At 44.5% G+C, this 23,472-nt stretch overlaps 1 protein-coding gene across 1 annotated transcript in view; it reads left to right on the forward strand.

Moving 5' to 3' along the window:
- The window catches only part of SLC29A3 (solute carrier family 29 member 3), a 44,167-nt gene that overhangs the window by 15,092 nt on the left and 5,603 nt on the right, over positions 1 to 23,472 (forward strand). Inside the window, exons 2-3 of the mRNA XM_065408190.1 lie at positions 3,542 to 3,843; positions 19,470 to 19,552. Of these exons, the coding sequence (XP_065264262.1) occupies positions 3,542 to 3,843; positions 19,470 to 19,552 (385 nt within the window). The remainder of the gene's footprint in view (positions 1 to 3,541; positions 3,844 to 19,469; positions 19,553 to 23,472) is intronic.

The raw sequence follows: 23,472 nt of genomic DNA on the forward strand, positions 1-23,472 counted from the left end.
GTGACTAATACCCTATCTAACTGAAATTTCAGGGTATTTAGAGAGGCAGAAGGTAATTACATGCACTAGAATTTGGTCAGGACATTAAGGTGAACACCACTATTTTTGCACAAAGTATCCCAGGCTTTTTGATGACCACAAGCAATCAGAACTCTGGTTTCCTATTTAACCTGTAAGATGGTGCTTTAGGTGTTCCCTAACATTGGTTCAGTACCAAGGTATCTACCTACTTTTTGTGATTATAAAGGATCACTATAAATAGCATAGGACAATGCTTAATTTTAAAGGCCAGCACCACTGCGTGTTTTATTTGTGGCACAAACGCATGTGTCCCCCACTGTAAAATCCCTGCAAACAAATATTATGATCCCATGCTTATGAATGGCTCTTCAGTGGATGATGGGTGTCAGGCACCAGATACAAGCATTAAAATACAGGATAGGTAGATACCACATTTGGGGCTGACTCTGAGGGATGTGTGTCACCCGAGGCTTGTTACACATTGTGTTATTCCGGAATAGCTTTCCTGGAATAACTATTCCTGCATAACTCCATGCAGATGCTCTTATTGCAGGCTGGTTACACGGTGTTCCCATGGGCTTTAATCCAGTAGATTGAGCTAAACTGCACAAAGCTCAGTCTGCCATGAGCCCGTCTACACAGGGAGTTATTCAGGAATAAGCACTGTGTTGAATCTAGATTCACAATCTACCTTAATCCGAATTGCCTTTCAAGGGTAGACCCCGTGGGCAATCCCATCCCCCCAGTTTTTAAAAGCGTTGCCCTCTGCCCCCCAACCTACGCCCATGTTAAAAAGTGTGGGGCATGGCCCCTACTGGCTCCCCACTCCCCCGGTTTCGGAGCCGGTGGCCCCCACTTCGCCTCTGCGTCCTGTCTGCCTGCGAGCCAGCACAGGGGGACCCTGCGGGGCCGGGCACGGCAGGAGGAAGGAAGACCAGCCCAGAGCCAGCCAGCCAGCCTGCGAACCCGCCCCCGGGCAGGGCCGAGCGGGGCGGTGCTGGAGGCCGGGCCTGGGAAGCACGGCGGGGGAGGGCTGTGCGGCGTAGACCCGGCGCGGTGGAGCCCTGCCCGGCCAGGCCCTGCTGCAAACCCCGGTCTCGGAATCGTTGCTGCCCCGAGCGGGGCTGGAGCCTCACAGCAGCAACAGTGAGTGGCTGCTGGGGTCGCTTCTCTGGGGCCGCCGGGGACCCTGCCCCGCCTCCCCGCTCCGCTCCGCTCTCCCTGCCGGCCCGGCTGCCTCTCCCCGCGTTTCCCCTGGCCCGAGCCGGGCCGGGGCGGCTGTCCCTGGCTGCCGGGCGCCCTGGGCAGTAGCGGGGCTAAGTGGAGGGAGCACAAGTTGGGCTGAAAGCAACGTTTGTCGAGCTGCTTTGGGGGGAGCCCCAAGGGCGAGCTGAGCAGGCCCCTGCCCCACGCAAGGTTGCTGGAGCTGGGGGCACCCCTAGGGGCCATTTGCCTTGTGGCCACTGGCGAGGAGGGTCTGTTGAAGGGTTTGGGATTGAAGAGCTCCGCCACACACGGGTGACTGAAATGCTAAGGTCTGGTCTGCACTACTGCTTTACATCGGTGTGATGACATCGCTCAGGGGTGTGAAAATCCACCCTCCTGAGCATCATAGTTATACCAACCTATCCTCCTGTGTAGACAGCTCTGTGTTGGTGGGAGAGCATCTACATAACTACAGCCACTCGGGGAGGTGGATTAACTGTGCTGATGGGAGAGCTCTCTCCCGTCCGGCTAGGAGCGTCTTCATTAAAGTGCTACAGCGGCATCGGTGCTTCAGTGCCGATGCAGCATTTTAAGTGTAGACTTGCCCTAAGCTACTTTCTTTGTTGTCTTTCACTTAAAATGGCCCACCAGATTTCATTTTGAACTTGGTTTAAGGATAGATAGGCACAGGCTGATGCTGCCTTGTGTAGGGCATGAAATATGTTTGAGTTACTGTTCTGTGTGATGAGGGTTTATGATGGAAACATTGAAATTAAAGCAGAGGTGGGCAAACTATGGCTCACGGGCCACATCCGGCCCGCCGGACCCTCCTGCCCGGCCCCTGAGCTCCTGGCCCGGGAGGCTAGACTCTGGCTTCTCCCTTGCTATTCTCCCTTCCCTGCAGCCTCAGCTCACTGCGCCGCCGGCGCAATGCTCTGGGCGGCGGGGCTGTGAGCTCTTGCCGGGCAGTTCAGCTACAGAGCCACGGCCTGACCCAGTGCTCTGTGCTGCATGGTGGTGTGGCTGGCTCCAGCCAGGCGGCGCGGCTGTAGCGCCGTCAGCCACCGGTGCTCCAGGAAGTGTGGTAAGGGGGCAGGGAGCAAGGGGGGTTGGCTAGAGGGCAGGTGAGTTCAGGGTGGTGGTATGGATAGGGGTTGGAGCGGTCAGAGGGCGGGAAACGGGGGTTCAGTGGGGGCAGGGGTCCCGGGGAGGCAGTCAGGAAGGGGGGGGTTGGATGGGATGGCGGGGGGCAGTCAGGGGCAGGGGTTACAGGGGCTGTCAGGGGACAGGGAGAAGGAGGGGTGGATGGGGCAGGAGCCCCGGGGGGGCCATCAGGGGGCGAGAAGCAGGGGGGGGTCGGATGGGGGCGGGGGCCTGGCCACGCCTGGCTGTTTGGGGAGGCACAGCCTCCCCTAACCGGCCCTCCATACAATTTCGGAAACCCAATGTGGCCCTCAGGCCAAAAAGTTTGCCCACTCCTGCATTAAAGCATTGACATTCAAGTAATTATTTATTGGGGCTCCACCCCTGTTAGAACAAGCACAGTGATGTTGTACAATCAGACATGCCCCACATACTGCAGCGGGTAGACCTGTCTGACTGCATGACAGTTCGTTAGATACTTCTGTGTGGGGTTATTGTCGTTGGCCCAGTGCTTCTTGTGACTTCCTTTAGCCCTAGAACGGATCCATCTGCTATTGTGCCAGTGAGCAGAGCATCATGCCTGTAGCCCCTCATGCACTGCATCATATCCCTCGGTGTCTCATCTCATTCTTTGTCCCATTGTTTCCATCATCATCATCTCACCCTACTTTAAACCTTTCTCAGTCATGGTGTTTCCATCTTTCATTGTAGCTCCTGTTCACTGTGTGTGGCCAGTGACCATGTCTCCTCTTTGTCATACTTACCTTAGTCTGGAATAACATCCCTGTTCTTTGAAAGCAGCATACAAACTAACCCATTAATCCTCAACATCCTTGTGAGGTACGTTTCCCCACCGTATGGGTGGGGAAGTGAACACAGAAATCAAGTGTTTTGCCCAAGGCCACACAGTGAATTAATTGTTGGCTAAACTGGGATTAGTACTCAGGAGTTCCCAATTCCCAGTCTCATCCTGCTTTCTTTTTGGACCACACTGCCCCTCTTTCTCTATGGGCTGAGAGAGAAAACTGGGATATCTTCCTCTACAAGCTGACAGGAAATGTGTGCCTTGTGTTTCTTGACTTCCTGAGATATTTCATCCAGCTGGCATATAATTTATGATTACTTTTATCATACATAATAATCTCTCTCTTTCTTTGCTTTCCCCTGGAAGTGGCTGTTGATTTGGAAGATGGAGACGACCGATTTCAGCACAGTGCTAACTCTGCATATAAACCAGTGAATACCTCTTTCCGAGAAGAAGAGCCTCTGATTGAGGAGCCAGTGGGGAACAGATACAGTCTGCAAAAGCCGAAGGATCACTTAAATGGTGCCTATGTTATTTTTTTCATCCTGGGTATTGGCTCTCTGTTGCCTTGGAACTTTTTTATCACAGCAAAACAATACTGGATATATAAACTTCAGAACTGCTCCAATCAGCAGGATCCAAAGGGACATGGAGTCTCTGATCTCCGTGTGAGTATGATGGGTTCCCACTTAATGTCAGCGTGCTAGTGCTTGTGTCAGCCACTAAATCCAACGTGTTTGGGTTCTCTGTATTTTAATCTTAGCAATGGTTAAGAGGAATACTAGGTACTGGGGTCGAGGCAGCTGACTTCTGCTTTCATATTGTTTAAACTGCAGTGGTGTTCTCTAAAATGGGCCTGTTAGTCACTCAGAACTAAGGAGTGGCAATAGCTGCTCTATAATTAAAGGTTGAAACTAGTTGTTGTTATAAACTTGATTTCTTCCCCTCCATCCCTTTGGCACTTCTGTAAAAAAAAATAAACAAATCCCTCTGAAGTTTTACATACTGTATCTCTTGGGATAGAGAGGTTTTTTTTTTTTTTTAAATTTGCTATAAACATAACTTTCAAAACCTCTTTTTATGTTTAGAACTTTTACCTGAAGTTCACTTACGATTCCTCCCCCTACTTGAAAAGTAAAATCTTATTTCTTATTCAAGGAATCTGTCTCCAATTATAGCCTACAAATTTAATATGTTTTGACTTTTGCATATATTTTTGTAAATTTTAAGGTGAATTTAAGGTTGGGAATGTGGTGTTAAGGTCGGGAATGTGGTGTAATTCTGATGAGGAAAGAGTTAATGAGAGACAGATTATATGACATTGGAAAACTCTGGATCTCATAACTATTCCTTTTCAGACCACCTAACTTTTTTTTTTTTTTTTTTTTTTTTTTAAGGTTAGAATTTTTGTAAAGTGAGTCGAATACTGTTTTGGAGTTTTAGCTGGATTTAAATAAAATACACTTTCAGCCTTAGTTCTTTGTTCATTATGCTTTTCATTCACAAATATGTTTTAATTAAACAGAGTTGATTGTGTGCTTCAGCTTCAGTGCAAAAGCTCACATCATAAATTCTGATAGGCAGTTGGATCTGGAGTTATTCACTACATTGCTCCATTTCCTCCTAAAAGTGAACTTCCATTTCCCTTCTCCTGTAATTTCACTGTGTGTTGCTTTCCAAAAGACAGTTCAGCACAGAAACAATTAAATATAGAACTGGAGGACACCACTTTAGCAATAGTCCTGTTCAAAGTTAGGTGCATAGGTCAGACAGGACCTAATAATGCAATGTTCAGCTACCATTATTTATTGCTGTACTTGGGTCCTACTGAATGGTTGCTGCGCCTGTAGACAGTTGCCTTATGGAAACTTGCACGTGCGCGCACACAGCCCACTCCTGTCCAAAAACCAATTTTCATAAATGGTTTCAAAGTCTAAAATAGAAGCTTTCTGGCTAGTCTGTTAAGGTGTGTGTGGAAAGATAACTCTTGTAGCTGGTGGACTGTAACAAAAAAAGTAAAAATAATTCTTAGTTGTGAGAGGAGACATGGTGGATTATGGAGTTAACTTCCTGCTCTTCTTAAATTCCAGAATTAGGAATGCTGGTGACAATCTCGTTCCTGATTAAGATGTCACCACAAAATAATGGCACTTAAAGAGTATATCTCTCAGATTCACTGACTAGGGGATGGGGGGTGGGGAGGGGAGGGGAGCGGATTCCTTTGTACTGGACAGTTTCTATTCAGTGTAGCAAAATCTTGTTGTATGGAAGCATGAAACCTTGAGAAATCCAAGGCCAGCCGGCCTTCCTCAGCTGAGCTTCATCAGATAAAATTAACATCTGTTTGGGCTGTAGTTTGGAGCTGGATTGCTGCTGCACTATGTAGCTTCTGGCCGTATTCGGAATAGACGCTTTATAGTCAGTTTGGTTATATCAGATGTTTCACCATGCACAGGGAAGACAGGAGGCACACGGTGTCTGTCTGCTTTGCCGGAGACAAGATTAGTACTAACATGGCCCTCTAAAGAGGCGTTGTGCCGTTTTCGACATCTTCCCCCTGTGCACCTAGTGATGAAGCATGTACCTTAGAGGCAAAAGGAATCATGACAGCAGGACTTTGCAAATGACAATTATAGCTGAACTTCTATGACACTAAGCCTATTCCAGGTCCTGTTGTTTACAATTCTGCAGGCCACCTTATGATTCAGTACAGGTTTTTTCCAAGTGCTGGCAGGTGTGGATGTGGTACTTGCTGCAGCATTAAGCCTCTGGCTTTTGGCATGTGAGATGAGAAACTTGTCACCTCTCGATTCATGGTCCAAACCTTGAAAAGCAAACTTGCCATTGGAGGAAGTGGTTTTGTGCTTTACATTGCATTTTTCTTCTTAATTCCTTGTTTCTTCAATTCTCATTGCTGCTGGATTCTTGAGTTCCCTGCAAGAGGTGCTACTCTGATGCCCCAATCTGAAAGCTCCTGTGGGTGAACACAAACACACCTGGCATCACAAGCACCTGCAGTCAGATCATTTCTTTACACTAAAAAGAATTCATTCCAATTCTGCTTCTGAGTGTTGCTTTCCAAAGTCAATGTTGGCAAGAGAAGCTTCCCTGAGAGCAATCCTGACAATCTGAAAGTCTTCATAACCCACCTAAGCAGTACAGCTTGTAATGGCTTGGGAACTCTCAGGCTGGATGTATTTTGCTGCTTCTTGGTTTCTTCAGGTAGAAAACACATTTCTGGCTACTCCCGTTAGCATTTCCATCAATCGCTAATGTCTTTTAATCATAATGATTTATATGACTTCCATCCCAAAGGGTCACAAACCACTGCCTAAATTTAGCAAACTGATGTAAAAAATTATACATGGATCACCTCACTAGCTGCTCAAAGGCAGCAACCTCTAGTTTGAAACATAATTATTTAATAATGCACAGGAACTCTATGCTACAGTTCAGAGCAGGAAGTGTATATTACCTTTCTAAGGAATTTAGTTGGGTAGAATATAACTTGAGCCTGAAATTTGACCAGGGCACTGAGGTTAACATTCCAATGGCTTTTAACTCTAGTCCAGCGGTTCTCAAACTCCATTGCACCTCTGACAACAAAAATTACCGCACGACCCCAGGATGGGGGACTGATGACTGAGCCCGCCCGAGCCCCTTCCTCTTATTGTTTGTTGCACTTCATTTTAAATTAAGTCCTGATTCTGCAATCTGATCTATGTGGCCACAGCCCCATTGACTTCATTGGGATTCTATGCAGGAATAAGTTTACTGCATTCAGATACAAAAAAGACCTATCTCTGTCATGATTTTCCCACAGTAGTACCCTCATTCATTCATTTGTTCATTTTAAAACACCCTAAGCCTGCTTCTTAGGGTATGTCTACACTAGCCACCGGATCGGCGGGCAGCGATTGATCCAGCGGGGATCGACTTATCGTGTCTAGTCTAGACGCGATAAATCGACCTCCGAGCCCTCTCCCGTCGACTCCTGTACTCCAGTGCTGCGAGAGGTGCAAGCAGAGTTGACGGGGGAACGGCAGCAGTCGACTCACCGCAGTGAAGACACCACGGTAAGTTGATCTAAGTATGTTGACTTCAGCTACGTTATTCATGTAGCTGAAGTTGTGTAACTTAGATTGATTCCCCCGCCCCCCCCGCCCCCTCCCCCCCCCCCCCCCCCCCCGTAGACCAGGGCCTAGTGGCAGGGAAGTGTGGGGAAAGAGAGGCATTTGGTTACAGTGGTTGTGAAGGCCATAAAAGTATCCAGATACATAGGAAGATCGGGGGATGTCTATGTAAATCAGATTGCAGGATCAGGGCCTTGGATTGTAAACGCTGAGGCAGGGCCTGGGGCTTCCTATGTGGTGGCACAGCACCTAGTACAATGGGGCACCAACTGGCAGATATATTAGCCTGCCTTTGCCCAAATTAAATCCCATTTTGTTATCTTCTGCCCATGTTTCTAATCTAAAGCCTCCTTTCTAATCTGTCTCCTCAGTAGTATTTGCAACATCTCTCAATTTTGTGTTAGCTGTGAATTTCATTAACATGCTGTTTACTCTTGTCTTTCAGTGCATTAATCAAGATGTTAAATAAAGATCTGATCTAATATGATCACTAAGGTGGCACTCTATAAACCTCCCCCCAGCTTGTCACATTGCCAATTATTATTAATTTTTGATTATGGTCACTTAGCCAGTTTTCATTCCACATGAGAGTTTCTATCCAAGCCAATTGTAATTAATTTTTCAAGTAAAAAAATATTGCTATATGTTGCGTCTACCTTCCCTCCTTTGCTCCAGAGTTTAATATTCTGCTGCCACATTAGGCCCTAGCACACTCATATCACTTTGAAAGAGAAGAAATGGATTGAGCAGATGAGGCATTTCAGAAAGTAGATGATAGGACTTCCCAAAAGGAGAAAAAATGCATTCTGTATTTGTAGCATGATTCTGAACTTTTCAGCTCGACATTTGTGAGTTCATTTTGGGATACACACCCTTCCTTACTGCCTATCTTCTCATTTTGGGTGGGTTAGAACAGTGGTTCTCAACCAGGGATACGTGTACTTCTGGGGGTACGCAGAGGTCTTCCAGGGGGTACGTTAACTCATCTAGATCAGTTTCTCAATCGGGGGGTTGCAAACCTGAAGGGGGGGGGCACAAGTGCATGGCCAGTGTTAGAGGGTGGCAAACAGGGCAACTGCCTGGTGTCCCATGCCACAGGCCCCTCCGCAAAGCTAAATTACATGGTTCTGCCACAGGTGGCGGGGCTTGGATTTCAGACTCCTGAAAGGGGTACAGTAGTCTGCAAAGGTTGCGAACCAATAGGTTAGGATTTCTCTCAAACTGTTTGATCTTCTTCCCTACTTTTAAGGCAAGGCTCATCCCTAGAGCATTATTGATTAACTAATGTCTTTTTAGTCTTAATTGGAATTATCTTTCTCTCTTTTATAAACAATTTAGTACTCATGAAAAGTGCTATCTTGCCAAGCCTGAAGCCTCTACTTACCCACACACCAGCTATAGCAAAAGCAGGCGCAGTAGAAGCTTTCCCTAGTCTGTGCCCCACCCATAAGATCATATCTTTACCCCTGATTTGAAGGGACCACCCTTCTAGGGATGTGCCATGTCCATCTGACCCTTGATCTCTCTGCCAATGAAAGAGCAGTTGCATTTTTTTCTGAAGTGGACCTCTATCCACAAGGAAATGGATTGAAATCACCAACTTATTACCTAGGTCTCTAAATATCCCTAAGTGGAGTCTGGTCATTCTTCCTTAGGTGGTTTTGGGAAGGGGAAATTGTATCAGTGCTTTTAAGATCCAGGCTACTTGCTTATCCAGGAGTCAGCTCAGTGCCATTCACAGCTTCTCCAATAGAGTTCTCTGTTGATGCCGCCTTGCCCCCTGAAGATGCTGATGCAATGATCTCTTGTGGTAAGGCATTCTCATGGAGAGCAGGGATGGCAGGAGAAGCTGAGAGAGGAAGTAAAATCACCTTTGGCTTCTTTATAGGTATCAATTAATTGGAAATGTAAAGAAAGTAATTAGTCAGAATGAGGAAATAGCCTTATGTTTTCTTCTTCCTGAAAACTGTTACCCAGCACTTTTAAGGACTAGAGTATTCCTAATCGAAGGGCACTGCCCACTATTTAGCTTGAAGATCATGTTTTTTGTTTCATACTTACTTTGTTCTTCATATGGGAAATATTGAGTTCCTTCCTCATTCCTGTGTATTCACTGGTGCAGAAATGAACCTGGTTTTGTTTTGTTTACTTCCTTGATGATGCACCAATATCAGAATTTATATCCTACATTGTGGGGTCAGAGGTTTTAGTTAGCTTGCTGCAGAAGCAGTGGGATGCTTAATGCCAGTGGGATTCGCAAGAACATGAAAAAAAGGAAAGTCAATTTGTATAATTTCTTTGCAGTGGAGAGATGGGTTTCCAAGCCTTCACATCACAAAGTTGTGCTGCTTCATCACCATGTGATGGAAATTGAGTCCATTCAAAAATGAATTTTGGACTCATTCCACATTCTGCCCTTGTGGAACATGACACTGACTTTGAGAATTGTGATGAGAGTCAGCTCGTATGTCTTCATCCTCCAAATTAATTTCAGTATTTACGTCTATAATCTACATTTAATTTCCAGAAAAGCAAACCCATTTCTTAGTTTTATTCAGCCATTATAGTGAAATGACTTAACATGTTCATGCCAGAATATCAACATTTTTCTCCCTTTCATATTGTGAAACCATAGGTGCTTGGACACTGTGGGATTAGTGCTATAGATATGCCAATAAGTAAATAAATTAATGTTCAGTCATTTGCAACTGGCTTTCCTCAGATTCACCCCAGAATACTTTGCACTAGTCCTTGCAGCGCTTCAGGAAATAGTGCAGCAATTTATGTGGCGTCTGAGAAGGACCAGTTGCAAAGAGGCTGAGCAAATCCATCTCAGCATATGCCTGTGCATAAGGAATGGGAGCAGGTTTGCCACTCACCAGTGATGGCTAGCAACCTCTTAGGTGTTACAACCTATGTACTGAGAAGTGGAGCTGAGCTTTGAAAATAGCAGAAAAGATTCCAACCAGTTCTCATGGAAATCTAGCTCTTGCCAGTTTGACTAATTTAATTTTGGTTTTAAGTCCTTGTGTGGTCATTGTTTCGGTTCCTAAAGCTCCTTAAATAACAAACTCTGGGGATCAGCGTGAAGTGCTATGTCATGGTTTATTAGAAGCTCATGGGTGACTAACTCATTCATGTGGGTGAGGTTTCTATGGATATTTAAGCAAATAGAAATAACTAGGGTGTGATGGTTGCAATATAGTTGCTGACGGCTTGATATTTGCCTGGAAAGCCTTCCTCTCCGCTGCATTCAACCACGTCAGATTGCAGGAGGGTCGAATTCAAACAAGGAAATGGATTTTCTTTTTGAATACTAGTGAGATTTTCAAAATCTCCTAAGTGAATTTGGAGCACAGATCCCCTTTATTCATATACCTAAATCATTTGCCCCCTTGAGAAGCAACTGGATTTGTGCTCCTTACTCACTTTTGAAAATCCCACTCTGAGTGAATTTTGACGACTGTGAAAGGTGGTGGCTTGCCAGACCTGAAGGATGAAATCCTCTATCTACAGACTAAATATAGCATAGTCGGCAGCAGTGCAGGCTTCCAGTATCCCACCTTGTGCTGTCCTCATGACTTGGAGGAGATATCTCTAGGCGTGGAAGGGGTAGTCCAGTCTCCTTGCCCATTCTATTCTTGTGTGTCTGCTGAGACTGTAAATGGTGGTTTGGTAGGGCAGATTTTGTGGTCTCAATCTAGTTCCATAGTCAACAAGGGCTGGCAACCATATTTTGCACCAACCATCCTCAGATGGTAGTAGCCTTTGGTTACTACCAATCTACAGTCCTGGAGCCTTAAAATCCCACCTCTCTTGCAGGAAGGATGTGCCTTTTTACAACTGTCAGGGAGGAATCCCCCTTCTGGACATTGGGCCAACATTTTCAAAAGTTGGGTGCCTAAAGTTAGGCTGCTAAATTTGTATGTAGGCACCTAAACAAATGGGCTGATTTTCAAAAGCACCAAGAACCCAACAATTCCTGTAGTTGTCATTTGGGCATTGGTAAGAAAATCTTGGCCATTGAATTTTAAGGCACCAAGATTATGGGCTGGAGTCAAGCCTGTAACCTAAAGATAAAAGGCTCTGTTTGGAATTTAGTGTAAAATACGATTAATTACACTGACTTCCATCTGAGGATTTCAAAGTACTGTGGAAACCTAAATTAAGCTTTACAACATGCCTGAGAGAGAAGGAAGTATTGTTTTACAGGGGGAGGGACTACAGCACAGAGAGGTTACCTAATTTGCTCAGGAAGTCAGTGGGAAAGATGGGAGGAGAACCCAAGTTTCCCTGACTCCCAGTCCTGTGCTTTAGTCTGAGGACCATCATTGCTTTTTATTAGGATGCTCATTTCTTATGTCATATTTGAAAGGAGTCTAGTTCTGGTCACTAGGGGCATGAATCCTCCTGTCAGGCAAGTGGCATGGTGTTGACTCCCTTGCTACAGGGTTTTCCAGTGTTGCCTGCTTTGGAGCTGATACTACCCAGGCTTTTGGGGTAGGAGTAGTGTGCTACCCCTGCAGAGTCATCAGAAGCACAGCTCTGCTATCGAAAGATGAGTTTACAACTGCAAACTATTCTTGGCTCCAACCTGCTTGCTGCTGCTAATTTCATGCCCTGTGATCCAGGTAACGCTCTAGTGCCTTGAGCCGCCACCCTGGGCCTGAATTGCTTTTCTAGCTCAGCAGGAGCCAGCTGCCTCTGCTGCCGAGTTTAGGCTGTAGCTGAATAAAAACTACTTTGCAGAAGCATTTTGGCAGCACAGAGCAGAGTCTGCTGAAGCTAGTGACTAATTTGCTACTTTGGTGTTTTGTTTTGTTTTAAAGTACCCAGTATGCTGTTTGAATAACATCACGCATATGCAGAGATCGCAGTATTGTGTTTGAAGATGCTGTAATTAATATTGGTCATCCTCTCCATTATAAACCTCAGTTCTCATAGATTTTAGAATGCTGGTGATTTAGTTCCTTCTGGGTTGATGTGAACTATATTGGAGATTGGCGAAAAGTCCCCTCCCTCCTTTTATAAATGTGATTGAAATCAGCCCAGCTGGCTGCTTGGCATTCTCATTTTGCTTTGAAGAGGAAAAAACTTGTTTTGTGCTGCATACGTAGTTATTGCATCACAGAATGGAGAGGTGACAGCCCTCCCCCCGCCCCCCTGTTCTGGTGACACCATGACTGGAATATTGTATTGGGCTCTGATGTAGACAAACTGAGTGAAGCTCAGAGAAGAGAAACATATACATGGGCCTAACCAGGAAACAGTAAGAACTAAATGTATACAGTGTAGCTGAACTAGGAAGCTGGGTAGGGGTGGAGGGACAGAATATAAATCTACAGATATGTGAAGAATATAAACACCAATGCTGGGGGAAGGCTTATTTAAGAGGGACTAAGGGGTTATGAGTAGAAGCAATCATGACATTCAGAAAAGGAAAATATTAGGCTGAATTCTGGGGCATAGAAGATGGTAATTTCCCAACAGCAAAATGTAATAGTCTGGGAAATAGTCTTCTATGGAAAGTCATGGAAGAGCCATCCCTGAAGATATTTAACACTAGGCTGGTCAGGGTACTAGCAAATGTTCTGTGAGGTGCCATCCTTGTCCTTGGAGCATGTAATGCTGTAGACCTATTTCTATCTCTAGTATCTGTGATGCTATAGTATATTATGTTTTAAATTAACACAGTCAACAATTATGTTAATAACCCCTTAGATTATTCAAAGTGAAAGAATTTGAAGAATTCAATGCACAGTACTTGGTAGTGTTTGTACTCTGCTTTATACACTTTTTTGGCATGGATGCTAGCAGTCAAATTTCTTTTACTATCAGGTTTTTAGGGCCTTGAACAGCAGGATCTGGCTGTGCTTAGTGCTGTGGAGTAAAAATTTCAAAGCATCTAAGTCAATGGCAGTTAAGATCCTAAGTCACTTAGGCACTTTGAAAATTTTACAGTGTATGTAAAACAGATGAGCGCTTCAGTGTTGAAATCCAGCTACTTTAATTGGATTTTCTAAAATGTGGAAACATTTCACTGGTCAAAAGTTTAATAAAGGCTTGTTTTCACAAAACTAAATATGAGAGCGATAGTTATGGTGACAGCATCCCTTTAAAAAAAAAATCCGCAAACAAGGCTAAATTTTAACAATTAAATTTACATTTTTCTTGTAATTGTACTCTCCTGTACCACATCCCATTTCCCACAGCTTTGTGTTTGGAGTCTGTTCATTCATACTACAGCTATAGTAGATTCATGTATTTGTGTCTCGTTCTCTGTGTGAAATCGTAAGCAGTGATTATTAGATTCTTTGCTGCTTACAGTAAAACTCTTTATGGGAAAAAGTAAATGAATATGCACATAAATTGAGTAAAAGACTATAGTTCAAACTCTCAGAAATAAGGAACATTTCAGGTAAAGGGAAAATATGCCAAGTACCTTCTAATTCTTGGCCACAATATGGCACCATCTTTGTACATAGGTAACAAAGAATTATATAACCATTTCCACTTCCTGTATATACTTCTCCACATGATGACCTACACATAAGCCTTTCTATTAGCTGAGACAGCAAAGCTATCAAAACAAAACAATAATTCTGCACCCTAAAAAAGGGGGAAAGTAATGAGTGTTTTAACAGCATAATAACACATAAAATGAATTCAAAATATAAATACTGATCTGTGATGTTGGCACAGAAATCATTGCCTTCATTGTAGTCATTGCTTTCTGTGTCTCTTCTCATTGATATTGTTGCCTGGTTTCACCTCTGTATGTCAGACTTGCAAATATTGACCTAAATGTCAGCCAAGTTACTCAGGGCATGTCTGCACCAAAAACTTAAGTCAACCTATATTAGGTCGACTTACAGCCACCACATTAATTACTGCAGTGGTTCGTGTTCACACTACCCTCCTTCGGTTGGTGGTGAGCGTCTTCACTAAGAGCGCTTCCACTGACCTAAGAGGGGGAATGTGTGGAGCCGAGAGTCCAGGCTGCCTCTGTGTAGTGTAGACCATGGCTTAGATGATACATGAGCAAATACAGTAAAGGTACATTTGAGTCCAAGCCTTTGGCTCTTTCACATAGAGTGTGTGTGTGCCTGGTGTGTTCTACATGCCTTCTTTCTAGCTGCAGATGCTTAGTGTTACAGGATATGTCTTCTGCAGGGCCCAAATAACTGTGGATGGAGACGGAAGAAACAGGTTTGATTAATCATTGCAAACTTTCAGTTTAGTTAATTAACAATAATGTTTTTGTATAGTACTTCCATATAAATGAATCCTCCAACACACCTGTGAGTCAAGTAAGTGTCATTATTCCCATTTGATAGGTGGAGAAACTGAGGCAAAGTGGTTAAAGGATTTGCTCAAGGCCAAAGAGAAAATAAACATCAGAGGATTAGAAACTCTGCAGATTGTGGCTACCTGTCATGTGCTCCAGACAAAAGGCCTCATTTACATCAGTGTTCGTGAAGGGAAGGAAAGTAGGTCCAATGGTTAGTCTAGGACTAAGGATACCCACTTAGTTTCTCTCTGCCTCAGTTCCCCATCTATAAAATAGGGCTAATAGCCCTTCCCTACTCACAGGGATGTCGTGAGGATAAATACGTTAAAGATGGTGAGGTGTTATGGTACTATGGTAATGGGGGCCACATATGTATCTGAGATAGATATCAGATTAGTTCTGAGCTGGGCATATGTGCTCTCCGTGGAGGCCAATGTGAATAGGTGCAGTGCTGTTGAAGGAGACGATCTTTTGATAGATGGCAACCAGCGTTCTTTTGGGGATGGAACCAAAGGGGTACATCTGTGACACACTGTAGTTTTGGGTGAAGACTCTTCACAAACAGCTAAGGTTTTAAAAAAATGAAGGAATCCTAATAAAAGGCATCCACTGCTATTGGGAGAAGGAATGGAAAGTTGAAATTAATTGGAGTCTTGTGTCTGTTTCTACATACTCTTCATTCTGCCTTGAGAATTCTTGCAGTGGAAGTTCAAAGGTCTCCAATTAAAAGCTTCATTTTCTTTCCTAGCCACCTTGTCCTTCCCTGTCTGTCTGTCTCTCTCTCTGGCAAATAATACAATCCCAGATTAATAGCTGCTAATTCTCATGGATGTGGAAATATACTAGACTATAGACAAGGCTGGCCTGAAACACAAAGTGACCTCTGGCAGCCCAGGATATAATAACAGCTCTGTAAATTGCTCCATACCATAGCTTTGTAGCGTTAGCAGGGGAATTGGGGTGGGAGGAAAGTACTTATTGTCCAGGGTTGGATAAAATCAATGATTTAAAAAAAATACAGATTTTTAATTTAAATTAAATACAGATTTTTTAAATAAACCTATTTAAAATTAAATTTGAAGTGATGAAAACCTATGTTAAGCCTATGATCTATTAAAATCATTTATATTAAAAACAAAAAATAATATTAAGCAGTGTTATATTTGCTGTCAAGTTTTAAAGAAAATCACAGCACTGAAGTGGTGGAAGTCACTGGCTAAGCACCTGGAACCAGAGTTTGTTGAAGTGCTAAACCAGCTTTGGACAGCAATAGCCTCTTCTATAAGTGCAGAGAGAATAATTTCTTCATTTCAGTATATACAACTAGTTCAGTTCAGTGACTAATTCTTTTTAAGTTAAGAAACCAATTGGATGTTGAAAAAGCAGGAAAGCTTGTTTTCCTCTTCCAATCTATGAATTAAAAACTAGGCGTGAAAGGATGAGATCTACTCGTTTTAAAATCTTGGAGGACATGGTAACCAGAAACAATCAGTTCACTTCGCTAACTACAGACAATACTTTCTTTGTTTAATAAATCAGTTAGTTTTAAATGCACAACATGTTTTAGTAAACTTTCTGATAAACCTTTTTTCTGATGTATCCCCCACATTTAAGGTAGTTTTATTGAACTAGTAAAACAATTAAAATACTGTTTTTGTGCAGTTTAATTGAATTTAAATTTCTATCCAAATTGAGATTAGGTGACTACTTTTTTACTGTGATTTGTCACAGTCACTAAGAAGTGCATCATTCACCATTTTCTAACATGATGATAAAAATATACAAATTAAGAATCTGAATAAATGTATGTTAAGCACTATATATTTTTTTTAAGTAAATGTGTATAGCTATAGTATATGGTCCTGTTTTAGCAAAAAAAACCCACAACCCACCACATGGGGTGTAAAGGCTATATTTATTTGCAAATCAACATGTTTTAATAAGCAACAAAGAGTCCTGTGGCACCTTATAGACTAACAGATGTATTGGAGCATAAGCTTTTTCAGACGCACATGTTGCTTATGCTTATGCTCCAATATGTCTGTTAGTCTATAAGGTGCCACAGGACTCTCTGTCGCTTTTTACAGATCCAGACTAACACGGCTACCCCTCTGATAGTTGACACCATGTTTTAATGGTTCCCAACTAATGAGAAGTAAGCTATAGGAAAATAACTAAAAGTACCAGTACAAAATATGATTAAAATCAATTTTTTAAATCAAGGTTTCTTGCTTGGTGATTTTAAACATTAGTGATTTAAAGCACTGCAATTTAAATCAATCCACCCTTTCCTCGTCAGTCCCATTTATGCTCCTGGCCATGGGATTGGAGGGCCTGACAAATCACTACCTGATTGTCTGCATATACACAAGCTTTCCACACAAATACAGAGGTGCTCTAAATCACTAAGACCTCTTAATGAGATGTCCTTGCTGGCTGCTCAGTCAATTAGTCATTCCATTTGCAGTGCAGGAACATATGGGATTTCCCATACTGGATCAGACCAGTGGTCCATCTAATCCAGTGTCCTGTTCCTGCTGCAGGGGGAGGGTATAGGAAACTGTGTACTAGGCAGATATGGGATTAATTGCCCAGGAAAACCTTTAGTTTGCTCCTAACCCTCTGTAGTTAGAGGTTGGCTTAAGCCCTGAAGCTTGAGGGGTTATAGCTCTTCCACAACTTTTGTTTGTTTTTATGCTGGATATTATTGTTAGTCACATAACGTCTAATCTTTTTCTGAATCCTACTAAACTCTTGGCCTTAGTAGCATTGTGTGGAAATGAGTTCCACAGCTGCACTGTGTATGTATGTCATATAAACAAATATTTTATTTTTTCAGTTTTGAATTTGCCATCTTTCAGTTTCATTAAATGTCCCCTTGCTCTTGAGTTATGAGACCAGGAAAAAGAAAGTTTCCAATCTGCCTTCACCATCTAATTTATAAAATGCTTTGGAGCATGTGCTATGATGGAGAGAGAAATGTATTCGGTGGTTAAATGTCATGCCATATTGTAAGTAATAGAGAGGACAACTATGTTCTGAGTGAACTTTCTTGGGCAGTATATAGTGACAAAGTTGGGGTGGGGGAACACACCACAACAGCCATTGCTTGGCCCACCAGGGCTTGGAATGCAGAGTCTAGCCTGGTTAATACACTAGAAGTCAGTGATCAGTTGAGCCATTCTGGAATCAGCCACTCTGTCTTAAAGAATATGAATATATTTAGTCGCTTGTGCTGTTTCAGCCATTGATTAAACCCTTGTTAGATTAGGGCGGGGGTCGGCAATCTTTCAGAAGTGGTGTGCCGAGTCTTCATTTATTCACTCTAATTTAAGGTTTTGCGTGCCAGTAAAACATTTTAACATTTTTAGAAGGTCTCTTTCTATAAGTCTATAATATATAACTAAACTATTGTTGTGTGTAAAGTAAATAAGGTTTTTAAAATGTTTAAGAAGCTTCATTTAAAATTAAATTAAAATGCAGAGCCCCCCTGGACCGGTGGCCAGGACCCGGGCAGTGTGAGTGCCACTGAAAATCAGCTCACGTGCCGCCTTCGGCACGCGTGCCATAGGTTGCCTACCCCTGGATTAGGGGGACCTGACCTGTTGTTTCACTTCCCCAGATGCACATACTTACTCTACCCTGCCAGGGTTGAACAAATCACCATACTACACACATTCCAGAGGGATAATGTGATAAATGAGAGGGGGGATAGCTCCCTTTTGTGGACACCCAGACAGCCAGTTGGCTATGGAATCCCTCTTGGTGGTTGTTCTCTACTTGCTTTACCTGTAAAGGGTTAACAAGCTCACAGGTAAAAGGAAAGGAGTGGGCACCTGACCAAAAGAGCCAATGGGAGGGCTAGAACTTTTTAAAATTGGGGAAAAAACTTCCCTTTGTCTGTCTGTCGTTCTTAGGGAAAGAGGGGAACAGGGAGCAGTTATGCTATTAGAAGCTTTAAGCCAGATATGAAGATCATCAGATCATATCTAGAACTACTTTTAACAACCCAAATATGTAAGCAGATCAGGAATGTTTAGAAAGACACGATTAGGTTTATTTCTTATGGCTAGTGGACTCTTCTGTGCTAACCCCAGATGCTTTTGTTTGCTTCTAAACTTTAAGTTGAACCCCCAAGAAAGCTATTTTGGGTGCTTAATTTTTGGAATTGTTCTTTTAAAAATCTAGCAAAAGCCTAAGTTCGATATATTTTCTTTTTTGTTTGTTTTTAATAAAGTTTACCCTTTTTAAGAACAGGATTGGATTTGTGTGTCCTAGGAGGTTTGTGCATATGCTGTTTAATTAGCTGGGGTCAACAGCTAATTTCCTTTCTTTTCTTGCTCAGCTCAGCTCAGCTGAGAGAGGGGGGGGGCGGGCTTGAGGGTACCCCACAGGAAGGAATTCCCAAGTGTGCCTTCCTGGGTTCCAAGGGGTTTGCATTTGGGTGGTGGCAGCATCTACCCATCCAAGATCAGAGAGAAACTATAACCTTGGAAGTTTAATACAAACCTGGAGTGGCCATAATTAATTTTTTGAATCCTTGCGGGCCCCCACCTTCTGCACTTGAAGTGCCAGAGTGGGGAATCAGCCTTGACAGATACTAATGCAGTAAATATTTTAGTAGCTCATACTATTTATGGTAGCCAACACAGTAACGAGCTGGAAGATTAAGACAAGTGCATTAGAAATAAGTTTGGTAAATTGCAGCTCAGTCTGTAGGCCCACAGGCATTATGATGGTATGGCAGCTGAGAGCTTTGTCTTGGTGTTCTTGATTTGTTCGCTGCTACTTGTATCGGAGGTTTCTGAGGTAGTGTGTAGCTAGATTTGTTTCTGATTTTGGTTTTAAATGCCTTTGTTGCTTTTTGCAGGACTACTTTGAAAGTTACATTTCCATTGCCTCAACTGTGCCTTCAGTGCTCTGCCTGATTGGAAACTTTGTGCTAGTCAACAGGTAAGTGCAGTTACATCTCCAGTCCAGGATGCATTAAGCACCACCATTTCCAGGCTTGCCTGCTCCCTCTGCAGTCCAATCACTCCACCCTTTTCTCTAGTTTTTAGTGCAGCACAGCAGTGGGCTTGAAGTCAAGCTGAAACATCTAAGGGGGAACTACATTTAACCAGGAAAAAAATGTTAGCTAAACTGCTTATGAAAGAGACTCACTCTGCTGTTCTGTCTCCACAGCAAAGCCCACTCAAGACACCTCTTAGGTATTAGACCAGGCACAGATACATTTCTGTGCACAAACTCATGTATATGTTCTCTTGTGTGATGATATTTTTTCAGAGAAATAATAGCCCACTGTAGAAAAAGGTTAAATATAGTATTAAGTTCCTTGTTACATTTCCCTGTGAAATCTGTGTTCTGAATGCTACTGTAGTTTATAACATAGTACAGGTCACTGGAATCAGTGATTCTTCTTCGAATGATGGTCCCTATATGTATTTGTGGTGGGGTGACGACTCACCGGCGTGGCGCCTCCTGCTGGTCGTCTTGGGAATTAGCTCTTTCCAGCCCAGAGCGCCCTCTGCAGGCCGGTGGCTTGCCCGCCGCTGGCCCCCGTGTCCCTCCCAGACCCCGGTACCCCTCTACTTCAGGGTTCTGCCCCCAGCAGCAACCCACTGTCTCTGGGTCTCCCCTCCCAGGGGAACCTCCAACCCTCTAGCCCCACCTTGCCTCAGTGGCTACTGCCAATCATCATCTAGTCCCCACTCACTGGGGCAGACGGCAGTCTGTAAACCACTCATCATCGGCAAGGGGGGTTAGGACCTGCTGCCTTTGCCTATCTCTGGGCTGCCTCTCTGCAGACCCAGTACCCTTTCATAGGCCTTCACCAAGGCCTGCAGCCTGGGGTTTTATCAGACTGGAGCTCCCCAGCTCCCTCTACCCTTCCCCAGCCCTGCTCCACCTCAGGTACCCGTCTCAGCTCCCAAGCAGCCAGGTTCTTCGCTCTCAGAAGCTAGGGAGAGAGTGTCCTCTTTGAGCTCATGGCTCACAGCCCTTTTATAGGGCCAGTTGTGGCCTGATTGGGGCATGACCCCAGCTGTGGCTGTTTCCCCAATGAGTCTAGCTTTCCCTGCTGCAGCCTTCTCCAGGGCTGCTTTATCCCCTTCAGGCAGAAGCGGGGTGACCACCCTGCTACACACCCTCCCCCTTAAGAATGTGTGTGGGGGATCCCTATTGCCCCAGTGCCCCTCGCTACTGGGCTCACAGGGAATCCCTCTCCTGCTGCAGGCTCTCCACTATGTGGAGCCACCTGCTTCCCTATATAACAGTCTGGGTCCCCACCGTAGCCCTCTCAGCTCCCACTTGGGTTCCCCTCTCTGTTTGAGATCCCACCGTAGCCCTCCTGGATCCCGTGTGGGTTTCCTGGTTTGTCTGGGGCCTCTCTGCCACCGACAGTTCCTGGTTTGGGCCCCCAGCCTTCCCTGTCCCTCCAGCCTGGTCAGGCTCAGACTGGGCCCCTTTGTCAGTGCTCCCCCTTTCTCTTAGGGGCAGTGCCTTTTTAAATGGCCCTTGGTATGGCAGTGGAAGCACCTCCTGTACCTTCCCTTTGTCACGGCCCTCCCTTGGCCGGCGCTCTCCCTTTCTCTTAGAGGGCAGTGCCTTTTTATATGGCCCTCATTGTGGCACTGGAAGCACCTCTTGTGCCTTCCCTTGGCCACGGCCTTCCCACTGTCTGTTTCAGGCTTAACCCTTCCCTCAGGGCTAGCCTGGGCCCGGCAAGTCCCCTGAGGGCACTCCCTCCTTGTGTGCCCGGGCTCTTTACAGGCCCAACATGTTCGGGGGCCCCCCTGTTACCCTCACAGGGGGTGCGCCCTCAGTTTCTTCCTTGTCCAGGTGGGGTCCCCAGGAGGGGCACTCCTGTTGGTAATGTCCCAGTCGCCCACAGGCGAAACAGTCTTTAGGCCCCGGCACCAGCCTCCAGCCCCAGGTGCCTGGCCCCCGATGAGATCTATGTGCCCTCCCCCACAGCAGCTGAATCAGTCCCGCTTGCTGCTCGGCGAGCCGGGCCACACAGACTCTCCAGTACCAGTCCATCTTCACCACCTTCACGTTCTCCACTCTCAGATCTGGGCAGTAGTCCCACTGTCCCTGCCCTTTGTATCAGGGGCGGACCGCGTGCCCACATTCTCCACCACGTGTGGCGGGGCGCCGACTCACCAGCGTGGCACCTCCTGCTGCTCGTCTCGGGAATTAGCTCTTTCCAGCCCAGAGCGTCCTCTGCAGGCCGGTGGCTCGCCTCACCTCACCTTCAGGCGGAAGCGGGGTGACCGCCCTACTACAGTATTCCAAATGTGGGGTGTGCATGCACACCATGCACCGGAGCCAGAAGATTTTCTTAGCAGTGCCCTTTGATCCGCACATGTCGTGCATCCCCTTGTGCTTGCACCTGACGGTATAATAGGCTGTGTGGGTCGATGCCTCTCCAGTCCTTCTTACCGCCACATGGCCTGAGTCAGAACCCTTGTTCTTTCGCGCGCTTAGTTTTTACTAAATCTGTGTTCTGAATGCTACTCTAGTTTATAACCAGGGCCCTACCAAATTCATGGTCCATTCTGGTCAATTTCACAGCCATAGGATTTGAAAATTAGTCAATTTCACATTTGCAGATGTTTACAGCTGAAATTTCACAGTGTTGTAACCATGGGGGTCCTGACCAAAAAGAAGTTCTGGGGAGGTTGCAAAACTGTTGTAGGGGGGTTGTGGGATTGCTACTCTCACTTCAGACCCGCCTCTGGGTACCTTTCCCTGCTGCAGGAAGCTCCGCCTTATTCCCATTGACCAGTTTACCCCGTGCCAAGAGAATCTGAGACACAGGGCAAAGGTTTCCCCACCCACTAGGAGAAAATCTTTTAGAGGGAACTATAGCGCTGTACTTGTCTTGATTCCCTGTTGACTGGCAACTATAGTTCTATTTTCTGTACCTACGGTGTTTGCCTGTGTGCCAGTCCCTTTTATCTGCCTTATTCTGCGAGTTCTAATCACTGAAGAAAGAATGGAAATTAGTCTGAAGATGAGCCATATCAGTGCACAATGGCAGGAGGTGAGTATGTGTGTGTACAGTACCTACTTCATATTGAGTAGGTACTTTAATGTTCACCATTAATACCATAGTAATTATTAGCCAAGTGATAAATTCCTAAAATAGGTGCTCAGTTGTTACCTATTTTAGCATGTTGCATGCAAACAGGGGAAAGGGAAAGAAAGCAAAGGAGAACTTCAGAAAATAGCTCTTGTTTTTCTTGCATATCATTCAGACTGCTAATGTATCCATTTCACTAAACTATTATGTATTTAATGCATTACATTTAAATGTAGCATCTATCTCCTGCATATCACAGATTCTTCTGACTGGTGCATCTATAATCAATAAGTGTTTTATTATGTTAAATTTTCAACATCATAAATACTCATGAGGCAGATTAACATTATGAAGAATTCTGAGCAAATCGGTTCCCTGTGGTTCAAATATTATGCAGCATGTCTGGCTAGCATATGCTCCACCTTCAGTATAACAGCATCTTTGAGAGCTAACCATTATTGCTGTTTTAAAGTAGTGACACTGTCTGTGGATACCAACGCATATGAGATCATGAAAGTTTTTCTTGTACATCATTTGGGAGAGAACAACAAAACCAGGTAGTGCTGACTCCTTGTGGGTGCGTGAATACACTTGTATTCATATCCGTGCTCCTGTTTGACCAGATATAATTATTTGTGTTTTAATTGCTTTTCAAAAAGGTGTTCCATGCACACAAGGCATATTTGTCAGGAGTCCTTCATCCTCCTAAAAATGGGCCAGTCAGACTACAGTATTTGTCGTTTGGGTAACTATGAGGCATGATGCACCATATTGTGGTCCCTGGGAG

The sequence above is a fragment of the Emys orbicularis genome, chromosome 7 (assembly GCF_028017835.1).
Source record: "Emys orbicularis isolate rEmyOrb1 chromosome 7, rEmyOrb1.hap1, whole genome shotgun sequence".
NCBI lineage: Eukaryota > Metazoa > Chordata > Testudines > Emydidae > Emys > Emys orbicularis.